General features: G+C 37.2%; 1 protein-coding gene across 2 annotated transcripts in view; it reads right to left on the bottom strand.

The window, feature by feature from the left end:
• LOC5573045 (GATA-binding factor A) overlaps positions 1 to 14857 on the bottom strand; it is a 182844-nt gene that overhangs the window by 8869 nt on the left and 159118 nt on the right. The window contains exons 2-5 of one of the 2 annotated variants that reach the window (XM_001654318.2): positions 12311 to 12632; positions 2670 to 2774; positions 2130 to 2308; positions 1255 to 1510 (exon numbers count right to left, since the gene is read on the bottom strand). In XM_001654318.2, coding sequence (XP_001654368.2) covers positions 1255 to 1510; positions 2130 to 2308; positions 2670 to 2774; positions 12311 to 12524 — 754 coding nt within the window. In that variant the 5' untranslated portion in view covers positions 12525 to 12632. Of the gene's footprint in view, positions 1 to 1254; positions 1511 to 2129; positions 2309 to 2655; positions 2775 to 12310; positions 12633 to 14857 lie in introns of both variants that reach the window. The other variant, XM_021852257.1, reaches the window with a different exon arrangement.

Raw genomic sequence — 14857 nt, 5'->3', positions numbered from 1 at the left:
ACATTCTCATTAGTCATATTGAAGTCATTGTGATTTATATGAGATATTTATTGTGATTTCTATAAAACCCGCCCAGAGCAGATTTTTTTATAAGAATCATAAATTACGCATGCACAAATTACGTCACGCTCCAAGGGGGGGGGGAGGTGGTCGACCCAAGCGTGACAAGCCTTACAAAATTATCAGAGGACTCATACAAAATGTGTGACAAAGGGGGGGGGGTCGAAAAAGTTGAAATTGGGCGTGACATAATTTGTGTACCATCCCATATAATATATTTTTAAAATTCATCACTCAAGTCCACAAACACCGGAGTAGTAAGCAGCTGTAGTGGTAAGAGTCTTTCTAATTTAAATACGTTTGAGCAGTTGGAAAAACGCTATATTGATTTTTCTGATAAATAAGCTACAGGTTTTTGAGGTGAAGTTTGTCAAACAAACATGCATATCGATACTATTTTAAAAGCTGTTTGATGCTCAATTCGATATATTGAAAATACTTTAAGTTGACTCAGCATTTAGCCGAATTTTAGGACCTCCAGAGAGCACGTCAATTTCCTGAGAAGCAATGTTTCAGTTTTTTAATTATTAGAAATAACCATACTCTTAACATTCCATGAAAAAACAATCTAATGGGTCTCAGAATTTTATGAAAATTTGCTATTTTATTCCTTATACGAAATAAAGATACACGTGTGTTTGGATTTTTTGATTAGGGTGACCATTTCCGAAATAGGATAACTAAAGAATCGCGACTAAGCGAAACTTTTGTACCGCTTGACCGATTTTAAATTTTCTTGGACGAAATGAAAGCTAACGATTTTGACTTTTCGAGAAAAACATAAAATTTTACAAAAAATGTTTTTACAAGGAAAAAAACCGTTTTTTCATGTCTTAAAGGCCTCGGGACCAAAGGGGCTATTGCTGTTCTCATTTTAGTTCTATTTTTTTTTCTGAAAAGTTAAAATCTTAACCTTTTATTCCATAAAAAAAGATTGGACATCTTCAAAATGTTCACAAGTCATGATTTTTTAAAAATAAAAAAATCTCATGCGCTGGGACCTACAGTGTGTGCCAATAAAAAATGACTGACGAAGTAAAAATAACTCTTTGCCTTTCGAATGCGGCTTAAACAGTTTCAATTGGACGTGTAATCACAGAGATATGCACAGAACACTTTTGTATGTTTTTGAGGGGGTGAACCCAAACTTTTGCACGGGAGTGTATGTAAATATAATGAAAGCTAATAACTCACCATCGCTCAGATCGTCCTTTTTGGCGCCTACCAGGGCCATCACGTCCGCCGCGCCACCGGTGCCCGTTTTCTTCGGTTTCCGCTTCCGAGTCTGTATGCCGTCCTTGCGCATCGCCAACGGTCGATTCACACCGTGCAGCTTAAAGTACAGGCCACATGCATTGCACACCGGTTCGCCGTCGTTATTTCTTCTCCACAGCGTCGTCGTTCGGGTGCCACAGTTCGTACAGCAAAGACCCAATCTACGGGTGGCAGTCTGAAAACGGGATGGAGAGAAGTCGTGTACTAAATTATAACAGTTGAGTTGAAGTTCTGCGAAAGAGGGTGGAAAGGTTCGGGTCTTGGCTTGGAAAGAGAGGATTCGAAGACAACATATCATGAAGACAGGTGAGTTTTATGAAGTATGATGTTTGGATATGAAAATTGAAGGACCACTAATAGTATTTTTCAACATTTTAAGGTGAAGATGAATCGAAGCCAGACCTAGAATTTTCAAGAGCACAAATCTGGAGAACCAAACACCCGTTTGAGCTAAAATCTTAATCGATTGGTCACTAGTTGGCGGTGACCAATCGATTGAGTTTTCAGCTTAAACGGATGTTTGGTTCTCCAGATTTGTGCTCTTGAAAATTTGAGGTCTGGCTTCGATTTATCTTCACCTTAATTAACGTTTTTTTTGGAGCCATGAACACAATGAAGAGCTGGGAGATGAGATTTCTAAGAATTTTGAAATTTGTACAGTCCCAATGAGGAATCATGGGTGTAAGGAAGTATTTCAATGAAAGTGCAAGGGAGTGGCCAGACTGTCTATGATATGTTGCCTTCAAAGAGCAGGAAGCAAGTTTCTTTTGAAATACAAAAACTGGAATACTCACACTCACCAATCTCTTGCTTGGCTTTATCAAGGGACGATTCATACCGTTCATCTTATGATAGAGCCCGCATGCATTGCAAAGATAGTGACCGGTGCCGTCGCGACGCCAGAGTGGTGTTGAGATGGCCCCACAATTGACACACTCCCGTCCCTCGCCGAACTGGAAGTCCATGGCACTGTCTGTGGTTTCGCGTTTTCGCGGCCCGAGCGGATCCACCCACGCCCCAAACGCCATTGGTCGATTGCAATTAATTTATGTCACGCCGGAGTCAGTCGGAGTTAAGGCCATCAATTAATCGAGTTTATTGGAGCAATTTAGTCGGACGAAGGACGCGTCGTGTCGTTATAACGTTACCATTTACATTTCAGTACAACCCCCAGCCAGGAAAGGCAGAGAGTGTGTTTGTTTGTGTGATTGGTGGTGGGTGGAATTTAGAACCGGCGCAGAATTACACGAATGAAAAAAAAAAAACGAGAGAAGGGGAAAGAGAAAATGCTTTAGTTAATTTATTCGCTATAGTTATTACCTTTTTCAAATTACCATACGGTGACGTCCGTTGGAATCCAGTTGGATCGTAGGCGCGCCAGGAGCCCATCATCACGTTTTGCGCGTAGAACTGAGGCGGTAGCTGCGTATGGGTCGTGCCTGATGAACATTTCCGAAGGTTTCGCATAAGGAGATTTTCGTGTAGTTTGGGGAAGACGACGGAGAATGGAATGAAGAAAAAACAGAACAAAATGGAGATCGTTATTGGGCTGCACGATTTGCAGATTAGTCGAATGGAAGGAATCAATGGATCGTGGTTTAAAACTTCCCATAGTAAAGGTGAAATGTGTATGTCAAATTTAACCTTTGCGTGAATAAATGGCGTTTTTTTCTATATTTGTCAAACACTCATTTTGAATGTAGGGTAAAACAATACATGGTATTCACATCATTTACACAGTCGTGAAGAGCTTTTATCTTTTTATAAACTCTGTGATGATTTGAATGATTTCCAGGATTTTATAAGAATCATAATTTTGTTAGAAGTTCACTTAGGATAGCCTTAAAAATCCTGCATAAGATGCTGTAAAAAATATGCCCGAATCCTGGTAGCGGGGTAGAATTTTATCTTTATTCAGTTGTTTTCAGAATTCTATTGTTCGGAAAACCGATTTTCATACAAAATGCTCAATTTTGGTGTGCCATAACACCTTTGTGCAATTTATATGAAATTTTGGCAGAGAACTACAAATATACTCAATTTCATTATCACAAAATTTGAAATATGTTACAGTACCGGCTAAAAATTTAAGCACCAAGTGAAATCGTTCAAAATAGTAGTAGGCTCTGAAGGCCGTAAAATTCAACCAAATGCTCAGCCAACTGAAATATTATGATGATTCGGATCTTTCTTCAACACACATAGCCATTACAGTCGACTCTCCACATCTCGATGTTCTACATCTCGATATCTCTCCCTATGTCGATGGTTTCATAAGTCCCTTCAGTCTGCATACATTTTCGATCTCCATATCTCGATGTGTTTCTGTTGATTTTTCGTTCTCAATTTTCTCTCCGTATGTCGATTGTTGAAGGTTACTAGACCAATGTTTTGGGATTCAAAACAAATTAGGAGCTAAAAATGACGTTTGCTTGTGTATTATTTTCATAGCAACGGAGTGTTTTTCAAACTAGTATTCATCAAAAATTGTTTATCTATCTCGATGGTCCCTTCGATATCGAGATATGGAGAGGCGATTGTAATTCGTCACACTAAGATTTTATTACCGAAGTCGGTAAAATTTAACTGGGTTTTTGAACAGCAGAGTTAAGTTGGTAATACTTTGTCAGTAATACTGTTGGTGTTGCGTTATACTTATGACACACTTGTGGTATACGTACCATGGTACAATTATCTTGAAATGGGTTCCATACTGATAATTGTCCTTATTCAAGATAGCCTTGGAATAATTTTCTTGACAACTTGTACCATGGTATATGTATCAGATGTCTGTCCAAGGTATTATATCCCACAGAAGATAATAAATCTTTACAACAACAGATGTACTATCTTTCCGGCCAGTTCAATGTTGTGCAAGTTTAGCTGTGTAAACATAGGTGGCATACCGTCTGGTCCGTCGAAAGATTTTTTGAAAACTTACCGTGAGCAGCGATGAGGCAGAAATATTGATAAATCGGAATTTCCGTCCGTCCATTCAGTTAAAATTCTCATCAAGAGGCATTCTGTTACAGGAGCTTCATACTAAGAGAAAATTTTCTCATGACAGATTATAAATTTGGTTAGGTACTTGTTTTCGTTGCGTTTTAAGGCCGCACGGCACGTCATCATAATCACCCTATCCATTTGAAGAAGCAAATTCCAAGAACCACTCCATATATCGATGCGAAAAATGTATCACTATGATTCTATGTATGTAATAAACAACCCAATACATTTTCAGCTTCATCGGTTCACTAAAACTCGAGATTTGCTTCCACAAAGTTTTGATGATAATTGTTAGAGTGAGACAAAAGATAGGGAAAATAACACGGTCTCCCGTGTCCCCTTAACGAAAACCCGGTAAAAAATACGCGGTACAGTACTAACATTTACTGACTTTTTACATTTTCTCGTTAATTTGTGATTTTACGGTGCTATCAGCACAAGCGTTTACCGTATTCAGTTAATAAAGAAATATATTACCGAAAAATCAGTATTTTTATCTAGAAATGCTGGAATTTCAGTATTTTTTGTGATTTGCTGATCAAAAACCGTAAACAAAAATTACCGAACAGCGATATCGTTTTTAAGTGTGACCATTTTGACTCGAAATCCGGACACTTAAGTACCGGGTCAACTTCAAACATCGTTTTGCTAATTGATGATATCTATTTTCATAAGGCACTGTGACCAGGGTTGGGAAAAATCTTGGAATTCACTCAACAGTAGCCAAGTAAAGCAAATCAAAGTCAGCGAAGCCAGTGAAACTCACGCCCATCGCTTCTTTAGGCAAAAAGCCTTGAAAATAGCAAAACACCCGTTGCTAAGGGCAACCCAAAACTACTGTAGAAAAATGTTCTATTTCCCGCTGCATTTCCCGCATTTGGAGCTTTCAATGACACTAATGATTTAGAAAATTCATGCACCCAATAAAGGCTACTTGATGAGATGCACTGTACCGGGAAGCGCCAAGCGAGTTCCTCAAATATAATACCGATGACTGCACTGACTGTGACTTATTATGAAATTCTATGTGTTTTATTTAGGATGGTTTAATAAAAAGTGCGAATAATTATGTACAAAAGGTTTAACTATGCAAATACAAGTGATGTATCTTGCTTCGAGATCCGAACACTTCTTTTTAACGATTTATTTTCATATTTCGTAATAAGTTCAACTCGCCAGCTTTAAATTTCAGGATTCTGAACAGTTAACTATACAAAATCACAAAAGTCACAAGTCTAGAAGTCGCCACAAAGGTGTATAAAAGTTTAGAATAAACTGGTGCACTCACCTCACGTTATCGTCTGGATTCAGTCCAACAAACACTGGAATGTGTTTTTTTATTTCTAATATATTGAAGCCTACTGCGTTATATTAATATCACGGCATAAAAATTAACAAGGCAGGCTCTTTACTTATGTAAATATCAAGTTTGATTGTAAACATAAAAACGTAAAACCAAACTAAAAAATAAGTTTTGTGCATGATTATTATAGCAACATTAAAATTTATATGATTGAAAACGAAAAATTAGTCGTAGTGTCCGGCTTTTGAAGCGTCCGATAATTCGAATTTCGTCATTGGGTTTTTTGCTGGTCAAATCCTCTGAAATGTATAAGATAGATGCTTTTATTTGCCAAAAGTATTGATTTAAATTTTGAGCCCAACAGCTAATATTAAACCACCCATGACGAAGAGAACAAAGCTGCCTAAAATACAACAAATCATTAAATATTAGCCTCAGTATAGTAGGATAATTAAGCTGATAATTTAGTTTTTATCTAACTATTCGAGCGTCTGAGAATTAAAAACAAACACAACTTAGAAGAATAAAACTAAAAAAGCCACTGAATCTCACAGTGTTAGTGTGAACCTAACTAATTTACTGTATATGTAGATGCATAGCGAAAAATTCCAAAAAATATGCTTGGTGAGCCTTATATATTGGCGGCTCTGGGTGAATTGATAAACAAAACCCGCCCCCATGGTTACGCTACTGTGTTGAGTTATTTATTATATCCAACCATTGTCAATGTGCACAAATCAAGAGCTCAAAATTTGAAAGTCAATAACGGCGCCGGCCACGTCCTCACGGTCACCGGGGAAGGGAAGGAATGTTAGTTAGACAACCATTGGTACTGGAGACCGAAGAATCTTCTGCATCTCCACAGTTGTCATGGGGAGGATATTGGGTTACTGGGACAAGGTAAAGATCTGGGAGTCACCTTTGATTGGTGATACGATTCATGATATATTCACGCCTAAACGGATTCGCGATATTATTCAATAAACGTATTGTACGCCGAAAAAGTGATCATCGCTCGCCCTCGCAGGAGCAAGCGATACGATCAAAAGATCAAACACTACTGACGCGATCCGTGACACTATACCACCGTGCTACGCAAGCGACGCGCAACACGATTGATCCTGCTCACACCACCCGCCCCCGCAGGAGTAAGTGACGCGAGCAAAGGATCAAACACTATTCTATTTTTCGATGAATTGTAATTCGTCCATAAAACCAAATATGCAAAGCATGCTTGAATTTTCAAGTCTAACGTTTTACGGATTTACTCGAACCTTTCTGTTCATTTTTTTTTATTTATCCTGCTTTTATGGCTTCATTGGTTTTATAGAATAGTTCTTGGAATAGTTACGGAAAGTGAGAACTACTGAACTCATTTTTGAAATCGCATAGTTTTCTTATGCCCATAAAACCGTTTATTCTCGAGTATCGTGCTTTTTTCAAGGGAAATTGCCTACGTTTTGGCGTATTTTGCTGATATACAATGTAAATTTTGAAATAAAATTATGCAAAAAAATATATATAAATATATAAAATTGCAATAGAATGCTACCTGCATGAGTTGTAAGAATTTTGACAGCATTTTGAGATTCAGTAGACCCAAATTTAGTGGATAGGGATTTCTTCATTCTAAAACCTGCTACGTTATATGTTAATCAATTTCGCCCCAGTGCAGTGCTTCATTTCCAATTCAATTGATTAATTAATAAAACTTGTTTTATGAAATGCTAAATCTTATTTTATAAGAAATCGATTACATAAACTGATAGAGATCAATGAAGTACCGTTTTGATTCATATTACGGACACTTAAGGCCTCAGTGAAGTATAACCCATTTTGGACCATACAAAATAAATCATTCTGTATGATTTTTTAGCGTTATCGAGCGTCGGAAGCCTTTAACTTTCGGATGATGGGTAAAGAATACGCGTCCGCAACTTGAATAATTTTAAATAAATCAAAACATGTGGCCTTTTCATGATTCTTATTCCGGACGCTCCCTCATTTCTGCCTTATATTCCGGACGCTTTGATTCGAATTACGGACAGCTCAAGGTAATCATTAATGGAACAGTCAAATCATCAATTGAAGTCGTTCAACCACTTAAGAGACGTCTAAGGTAGTTGGGCATTATAAATGATATTTATGGAAAGAACCTAATAAAATGAGAACTTTTGGACGGCGAAAATTGAAACATTTCGTGTGAAATGTTTCCCATACAAACGAGAGTGTCCGGAATTTGAAGCTGTTCGTAATATGAATCAAAACGGTACTGATTTTGATGAAATAATTTTGACAATATTTGGATTCCAAAGGAAAACTTAACAAAAAGTTGAGAAATAGTAATTAATTTGCCCTCGGATTACAGTATCCTGATGATCAATGCGTTTAGGGGTCATGCACGAATCTATGACAAAAGGTCGAAAGACAAAAGGTCGAAAGGACAAAAGGTCGAAAGACAAAAGGTCGAAAGGACAAAAGGTCGAAGAACAAAAAAGAAGCGACAAAAGGTCGAAAATCTTTTTTCAAAGAAGGAAAAATTTCCCACCAAGCAAATCACTTTCGACCTTTTGTCTTTCGACCTTTTGTCCATAACCCGTCTTGCACAAATTACGTCACGCTCCAAGGGGGGGGGGAGGGGGTCAAGCCAAGCGTGACAAGCCTTACAAAATTTTCGGAGGACTCATATAAAAAACGTGACAAAGGGGGGGGGGGTCGAAAAAGTTGGAATTTAGCGTGACATAATTTGTGTACCATCCCTTATCGAAAAATACCGCGAATCCGGTTTGGCATGAATATATTATGGATCGCATCACCAACCAATGGTGACTCCCAGATTATAACATTATCCCACTAACCCAATATCCTCTCCATGAAAACTGTGGAGATGCAGAGGTATTCTCGGTCTCTAGTGACAACGGTCCGAATCCGCAATTTAGTAGGAAAAACGTGTTTTCTCTGTTCTCGTTGATTTTAGTCGTTCGATGTGTTCAGAGAAGTCATTCGTAATTTGAGTTTTGCATCTTGTATGAAAAAAGTTGAATAGGGTGGCCCTTATTATGGAAAATTATGAAGTTGGTGCAGTACCATATTTAAAAATAAATACAAAACAGTTCCTATTTGAACATTCAACACAAATAGCAATTGCAAAACGTGTTTTACCCATGTTTACATTTTTTGTTGATCAATAGAAGCAAAATAAGTTATCTATGTGATTGTCATTTGTATGATAAGACAAACTTCAAACTTTAAGAGTTATTTTCCCAATGCCCGCTTGTACCATATGGGACAGTTATGCCTTTGTGGGCAGTATGTATTTTATATAAAATAACCAACCCTTTAACAAGTCAAGGCAAACATTGATTTTGTTCAATTATTTTATCGGAATAAATAAGTATATAAAAATAACATGTTATAATTAACATTTTATCTTGGAAGGTTACGTACTCTTAAGATTTCACTGCCAAAAAGTGGTATTATTTAAGTTTTACCTCCATTTTAACAAAAATACTAATTATATTGAACTTATTGTATATTATTAAAGATTATCGACTCAAGTTTACTTTTGGAATGGCTTTCTCAGTCTAGGGGTTATTGAAAAGCCTAGTTTTGGATTTAAAATTTGAGAAATCCCTGGATTTCCCGGGACAACCTTATAGATTTTTGCCCCGAACCCCCGGACAAGCAAAATGGCTGGGAAATGGGCACTATATTTGTATCATTTGACAGATACGCGTATTTCAACCTCAAAGGCCGTCTTCGGTGTCGTGTACTAGACTAGACTTCTTTAAGTGAAATTAAATGGTATAATACTGAATTTGGTTTGTCATTTATTTATTAATATGTATTACACTTAACTGCACGCTATTTGTATATTTGTTAATTCATCTGACTTTGTGTCTTAATGAACAATTAAAGGTAAAAAATAACAATCAACTATTTGAAACGCATAGCAGAAGACAAAGAAAATGAATAACTTAATTCTAACACTTCAACAATACGTCTAACAAATATTAAATATCTTCCCGTTCTTCCTCGCGTAACTCTCGTTCTATCCGTTGTCGAAATGTAGAAGTTGTCAAACCAAAATCGAAGAAGTGATAGTGCTCGTTGAAGCGTGCTGCCATGTATCGAATAGGGTCATGTTATCCGTAATTAACTGTCCGAGCAGGGAGATGTAGGAAACTGTTTGTACGGAGTGGCCGTTCTGGTGCATATACTGACAGATTGGCAAGAATTTCAGGTGAATCAATTTCGCCTACCAAAACTTTAGCTACAAACACTGATTGAGCTGTAGACCTTCTGCTCTCAAGAGTGTCAATACCGTAATTTCGGGTGAAATCGATCACTTTTTACGGTTTTTCTTGTATGATTTCTATAATGTTGACAATGCCAAAAAACTGAATGCAGGAAAACAAGTATGAAGGTGAGCCTTATTGACTCAAGTATCGAAATTTTCTAACAAATGTAATTTTAGTGCTAAAAAATATGTCTGAAATAAAAAATCGGGGTGAAATTGATCACTTATCAATGCCATTATTGTTAGTTTTGAAAACAACTTTACATAATAAATTTGAGCTTCCTGAATCCGAATATGCTTGCCAAATTCTTATCAATACAATATTTATAGAAATAATGAACGATTAAATTTCAAGAATAACGCAGAAAACGCCTAAAAGTATGCAATTTCCTAAGGAATTTTCTGATATATACCAGAAATTCAATTATTTCAACCGAATCAACGAATTGGTATGAGTTTTGGTTATGAAATCTAGTTTGGGAATATATCTTAAGTACATCACAAACTTTCAGGATTATACCATGTCCAAATCCTTGTCTAGAACTAGAAGTTTATTGATGTTTGTCAACACTGCACCGTACAAGATTTTGAAATTTTACATTATTTTAATAGAAATGAACATTTTTGAACGCAAAAAACTTCACAACACACAATTTGGACATACTTACGACAAACAACGTTCATTCACTACAGGTTACATTGATATTTGTGCTCCATTAGGAAGAAATAAAATCGAGTTGATCACTGTAATTTCACCTTACTGATCAATTTCACCCGAATTTAAGTTACCCAACAGTTGACACCGATGTTCATATGGTGGCAGACTTGTGGGGTCTCTCCACGGCAGATGCTGAACGGCATAGCGCACAAATTTTCTTTGTACGGTTTCCAGTCGCATTATCCAAACCCTTTGGTATGGGCACCAGATGACGGATCTAAACTTTATGATGGAACGTACATGGGAACAGTACTACGCTTTGAGACAGGTTGGGTCACGGAATTCATCCGCAATTTTGAATATAAATCCGAGCTGTTTATAAGCTTTGGCGATAGTGTCCAGATAATGGGGCTTAAAAGTTAGTGCAGAATCTAGCGTGATACCTAGGTCTCGAATAGTATCTACACGATGTAGTGGCAGATCATCAATGGTATAGTTGAAGATAATTGGCTTTTGCTTGCGTTGAAAACTGATAACGTTGCATTTTTGAACACTTATTTTGATGAAGTTCCTATCGCACCATTCGCAATAAAACGTTGATTAGATGTTGTAGCACCAGACAATCGAAAGTCAGCCAAAATGGTTTATAGAAAAGAAAAGTGTTATCAAAATGTAAAATTGACGCGAAATCATTGTAATGTCAAGAGGAAGGCTTGCACACAACCATAAAATTGCTTTTCATTGTGGAGGTGTGTCACCAACCATATCATAGACAGTTGAGATTGATCGTCTGCATTGATGCTAATATTTTTATGCAAGAGAAAGGCTCAAGCTGGATTTTAGAATGGAAACTTCAATCGAAATATCTACCATTGACTAAATGACTCATTCTACTACTTAAAACCCAGATGGCGTCAAAATCCAAGATGGCTTCCCATTTTTTTCACTTGAATTAATGCTCTCCTTTTTCACTCGACTCGTAGAAAACACCACCGATTGAAAACTTGTGTCTTTGTTGTACAAAAAATGATGTTTTCATTGATTGAACTTGCCATATACGTCAAAATCGTAGAACATGATATTGAAAATCTTCCATTTCATGAGGTAAATACCATTGCTCACCTAGCTTTTGTAGTCTATCTTTCTCAGTTTTTTTCAGCTTTCTGATGATGACCTCAAAATTCTAAACGAGCGGTGCGCTAATTGTAAAAAAACGGGTTTTCTAACAAAATTCAAGATGGAAGTCAAATTTAAAATGACCGCCAAATATTTTTTAGTCTCAGATGGAAGCTATATCCTTCCGCTATACGATGCCACTAAGTTTGCTATGTGGTCCAAGGGAAATATGAGACATATCACGTGAATAAATAGCTAAGATTGATCAAATAATGGGCTTTTCCACAAACTGTTTAGCTAGCTGGCGTACGAGGGGTCCACCAAATTGAGAAAACCGAATGGACCACCCTTTAGTTTTAGCATATACAAGCTATCAGTGACATAAAATTGTAATTCTAACGATTGGTGCCGATGGCGGCCTATAGTTTCAGCGATAATTACTCAATCTACTTGGACCTATCAGTTTTTGAATCATTCCCCGATGACGATAGTCTTGTTTGACAGTCACGTAATTTACCTTACAACGAGGAAGATCACCCACCATTTAGATATGCATTCCGTTAGAATCTATAGTAACACAAACGCCACATACCAAATCCATCCGTGGGCCACCCATTCTGCGTGGGGAAGTTCGCTGCGTGCCCGTACTGCGAGTGGCCCAGCGCTCGGTTCGACGGCACATAAACTGGGGCATTGGCGGCAGCTGCTGCGGCGGCGGCCGTTTGGTGATACGATCCGGAATTACCCGTGGCTACCGCAGCTGCTGTCATATCGGAGTACGCGGCCGCTGCAGTCGAGTGAAACATGATCTGCTGGTACCTTACTGGTGCTGGTGCTTTGCTGCCAAAGGGGGAGCAGCGATTAATGACTTGTAATGGAACACGTTACAATGTTGCGAAGAGTTGGGAACGATCCTGGAATGAAAGCAGACAGAAATGGTGTGAAATTGAGGTTAATGTTTTTCAATTAACAAAAAATATGTTCAAAAGGTATGTAGAGTAGCTATACACAAAAAATGAGACTTATGTTCAGTTACATCATTGGTTGGTACCGTAGTTAAGGGTGAAATTGAAATAATTTAGTGGTTTCATTAAAATTATTAAATTATCTATGGGGACGGACCTGGTGTAGTGGTTAGAACGCTCGCCTCTCACGCCGAGGACCTCGGATCGAATCCCATCCCCAACTTAGTCACTTTTGACGTAAAAAGTTGTAGTGACGACTTCCTTCGGAAGGGAAGTAAAGCCGTTGGTCCCGAGATGAACTAGCCCAGGGCTGAAAATCTCGTTAAAAAAAGATAGAAGATAGATAAATTATCTATTTCAGCAAACTAATGCAGAAAAATAAGAACAATGGGTTGGATTCATTAAACATGATGTATAATAATCAGCAAACCGATTGTAAGAAAATCAAATTACATTCGTTATATTGCTATTTCTAACCTATTTGTAAGAAATGAAATTAATTTGTCACTATTGTTCATTTTCCTCCTACTGATCAATATCACCCGATGGTACGGTAGTTACCCAACAAACGTTTTGTACAGTAAGGCACCAGCAAGTTACACAACAAATGCCTCTGATAGCAAAATAGTGCCCAACACGCAAATCGTGCTCACGCGCTCTTATCGCCGCAGCAGCACATGTTTTTTTGTCTTTGATATCAGACAGACACAGCCGTACTATAAGATGATGGTTATTGTTCGTTATCTCCCGCAGGGGAGTTTGCGAAGAAATTGCTGCTCCAGTAGGTTTTGTTCGCCAGCGAGAAAAAATAATGTAGATTCAGTAGAGTGGTTCTGTTTTTTTTTGCTCAACCACTCTATAGTTCCCGATCACACATTTCTATCAACAACAATTAAAAATAACGAAAGTTGTACAAATTTTGTTATCAAGATGGGTTTGTTTGTTTGACTTGTTATATGTTTGGTAACAGATTTATAACAAGCTTTGATTATATTTTTGAAATAGCATTGATAGTTTTAAACAAGATCTAAAGTTATGCATAGCTACATAATTTGCAATAGTTTTATTGTTTTGTGACATCATTAAAACACATTATGTAATAATTTTGTCATCATTATAATAAAATTAAAATCATGTTGTATTATTAGTTTATTTGGTGAAAATTTTGTTTATTTTTTTTTAACTAGTAACGATACATGTTTTATAACAACTGGATATATAAAACAATCATATCAGTAAAACACATTATAAAATAATCTTGTTTCTTCCGCCTGGTCGGGTAGCGAACCGACACCGATACCAGCATATCAATACGGGTCGTGAAGATTATGCCGTCTGGTCGTCGTTGGTGTTCAACCCAGCTGAAAATAAGTTACCGAACCATGAATCAGCCCTGCGTTGACTAATGCATTCAGTAATAGGAGGTCCCGAGTGTTGGGTTCATCGTTCTGTGACAACGGAATTTGAAAACAATGGCATCACATTCTTTTATTTTTTAGCTGATAACGTCGAGTTCTAGCACTGTATTGGGAGCTGTGTGGAGACATTTCATGACCGGAAGTTATTAATTGTTCTACCAAACCATAAAGAACGATACGGGTACACGTTTGTGACGCTGTGCTTTATGGGTACTTTAGTAAGGTTGAGTACGTCTGGAAAATATTGTGTATTTCTTTCGCCACTGGACTACGGCCATAAGTGCGGAGATGTGAATAAAAGTGCATAATCGTATCAGTATCAGTATTAAAAAACTGTTTTATATTGGTACAGCATACAACATGCCCGGCCAGAAAATTTGATTGCGGATTAAAAGTTTGTTCTCAAGACAAAGATTTGATTTTTTTTGTTAATAAGTAGATACATAAATTTCAATTTTTTTACATTAGACTTGAATGCCCTTAATATTTTTTTTTGAAAGTTTAATTGAGAAATATCCTGAAGAGCACTCATCAAATAAAACTCTGCCGTTGGAATTGCTTTACGAATTATTCCATGAGCGATGTTTTGCATTAAAGTCATTTGCGAGTCAATTTCCGCAAGTCAGTTAGAAGCTAATTAACTTGCTGCCCAGTGCATTGAAAAGACAAATAGGCAGCTATATTTACCAGGCTGTGCTTTAACAGAAACACCCAAAGTTTCAAATAGTTTGAATTAAAATGACGAAAAAAGTTGAT

This window comes from Aedes aegypti, chromosome 3, assembly GCF_002204515.2.
Source record: "Aedes aegypti strain LVP_AGWG chromosome 3, AaegL5.0 Primary Assembly, whole genome shotgun sequence".
Classification (NCBI taxonomy): domain Eukaryota; kingdom Metazoa; phylum Arthropoda; class Insecta; order Diptera; family Culicidae; genus Aedes; species Aedes aegypti.
The sequence above is the reverse complement of the archived record's forward strand: the minus strand, read 5'-3'. Positions and strand labels throughout refer to the sequence as shown.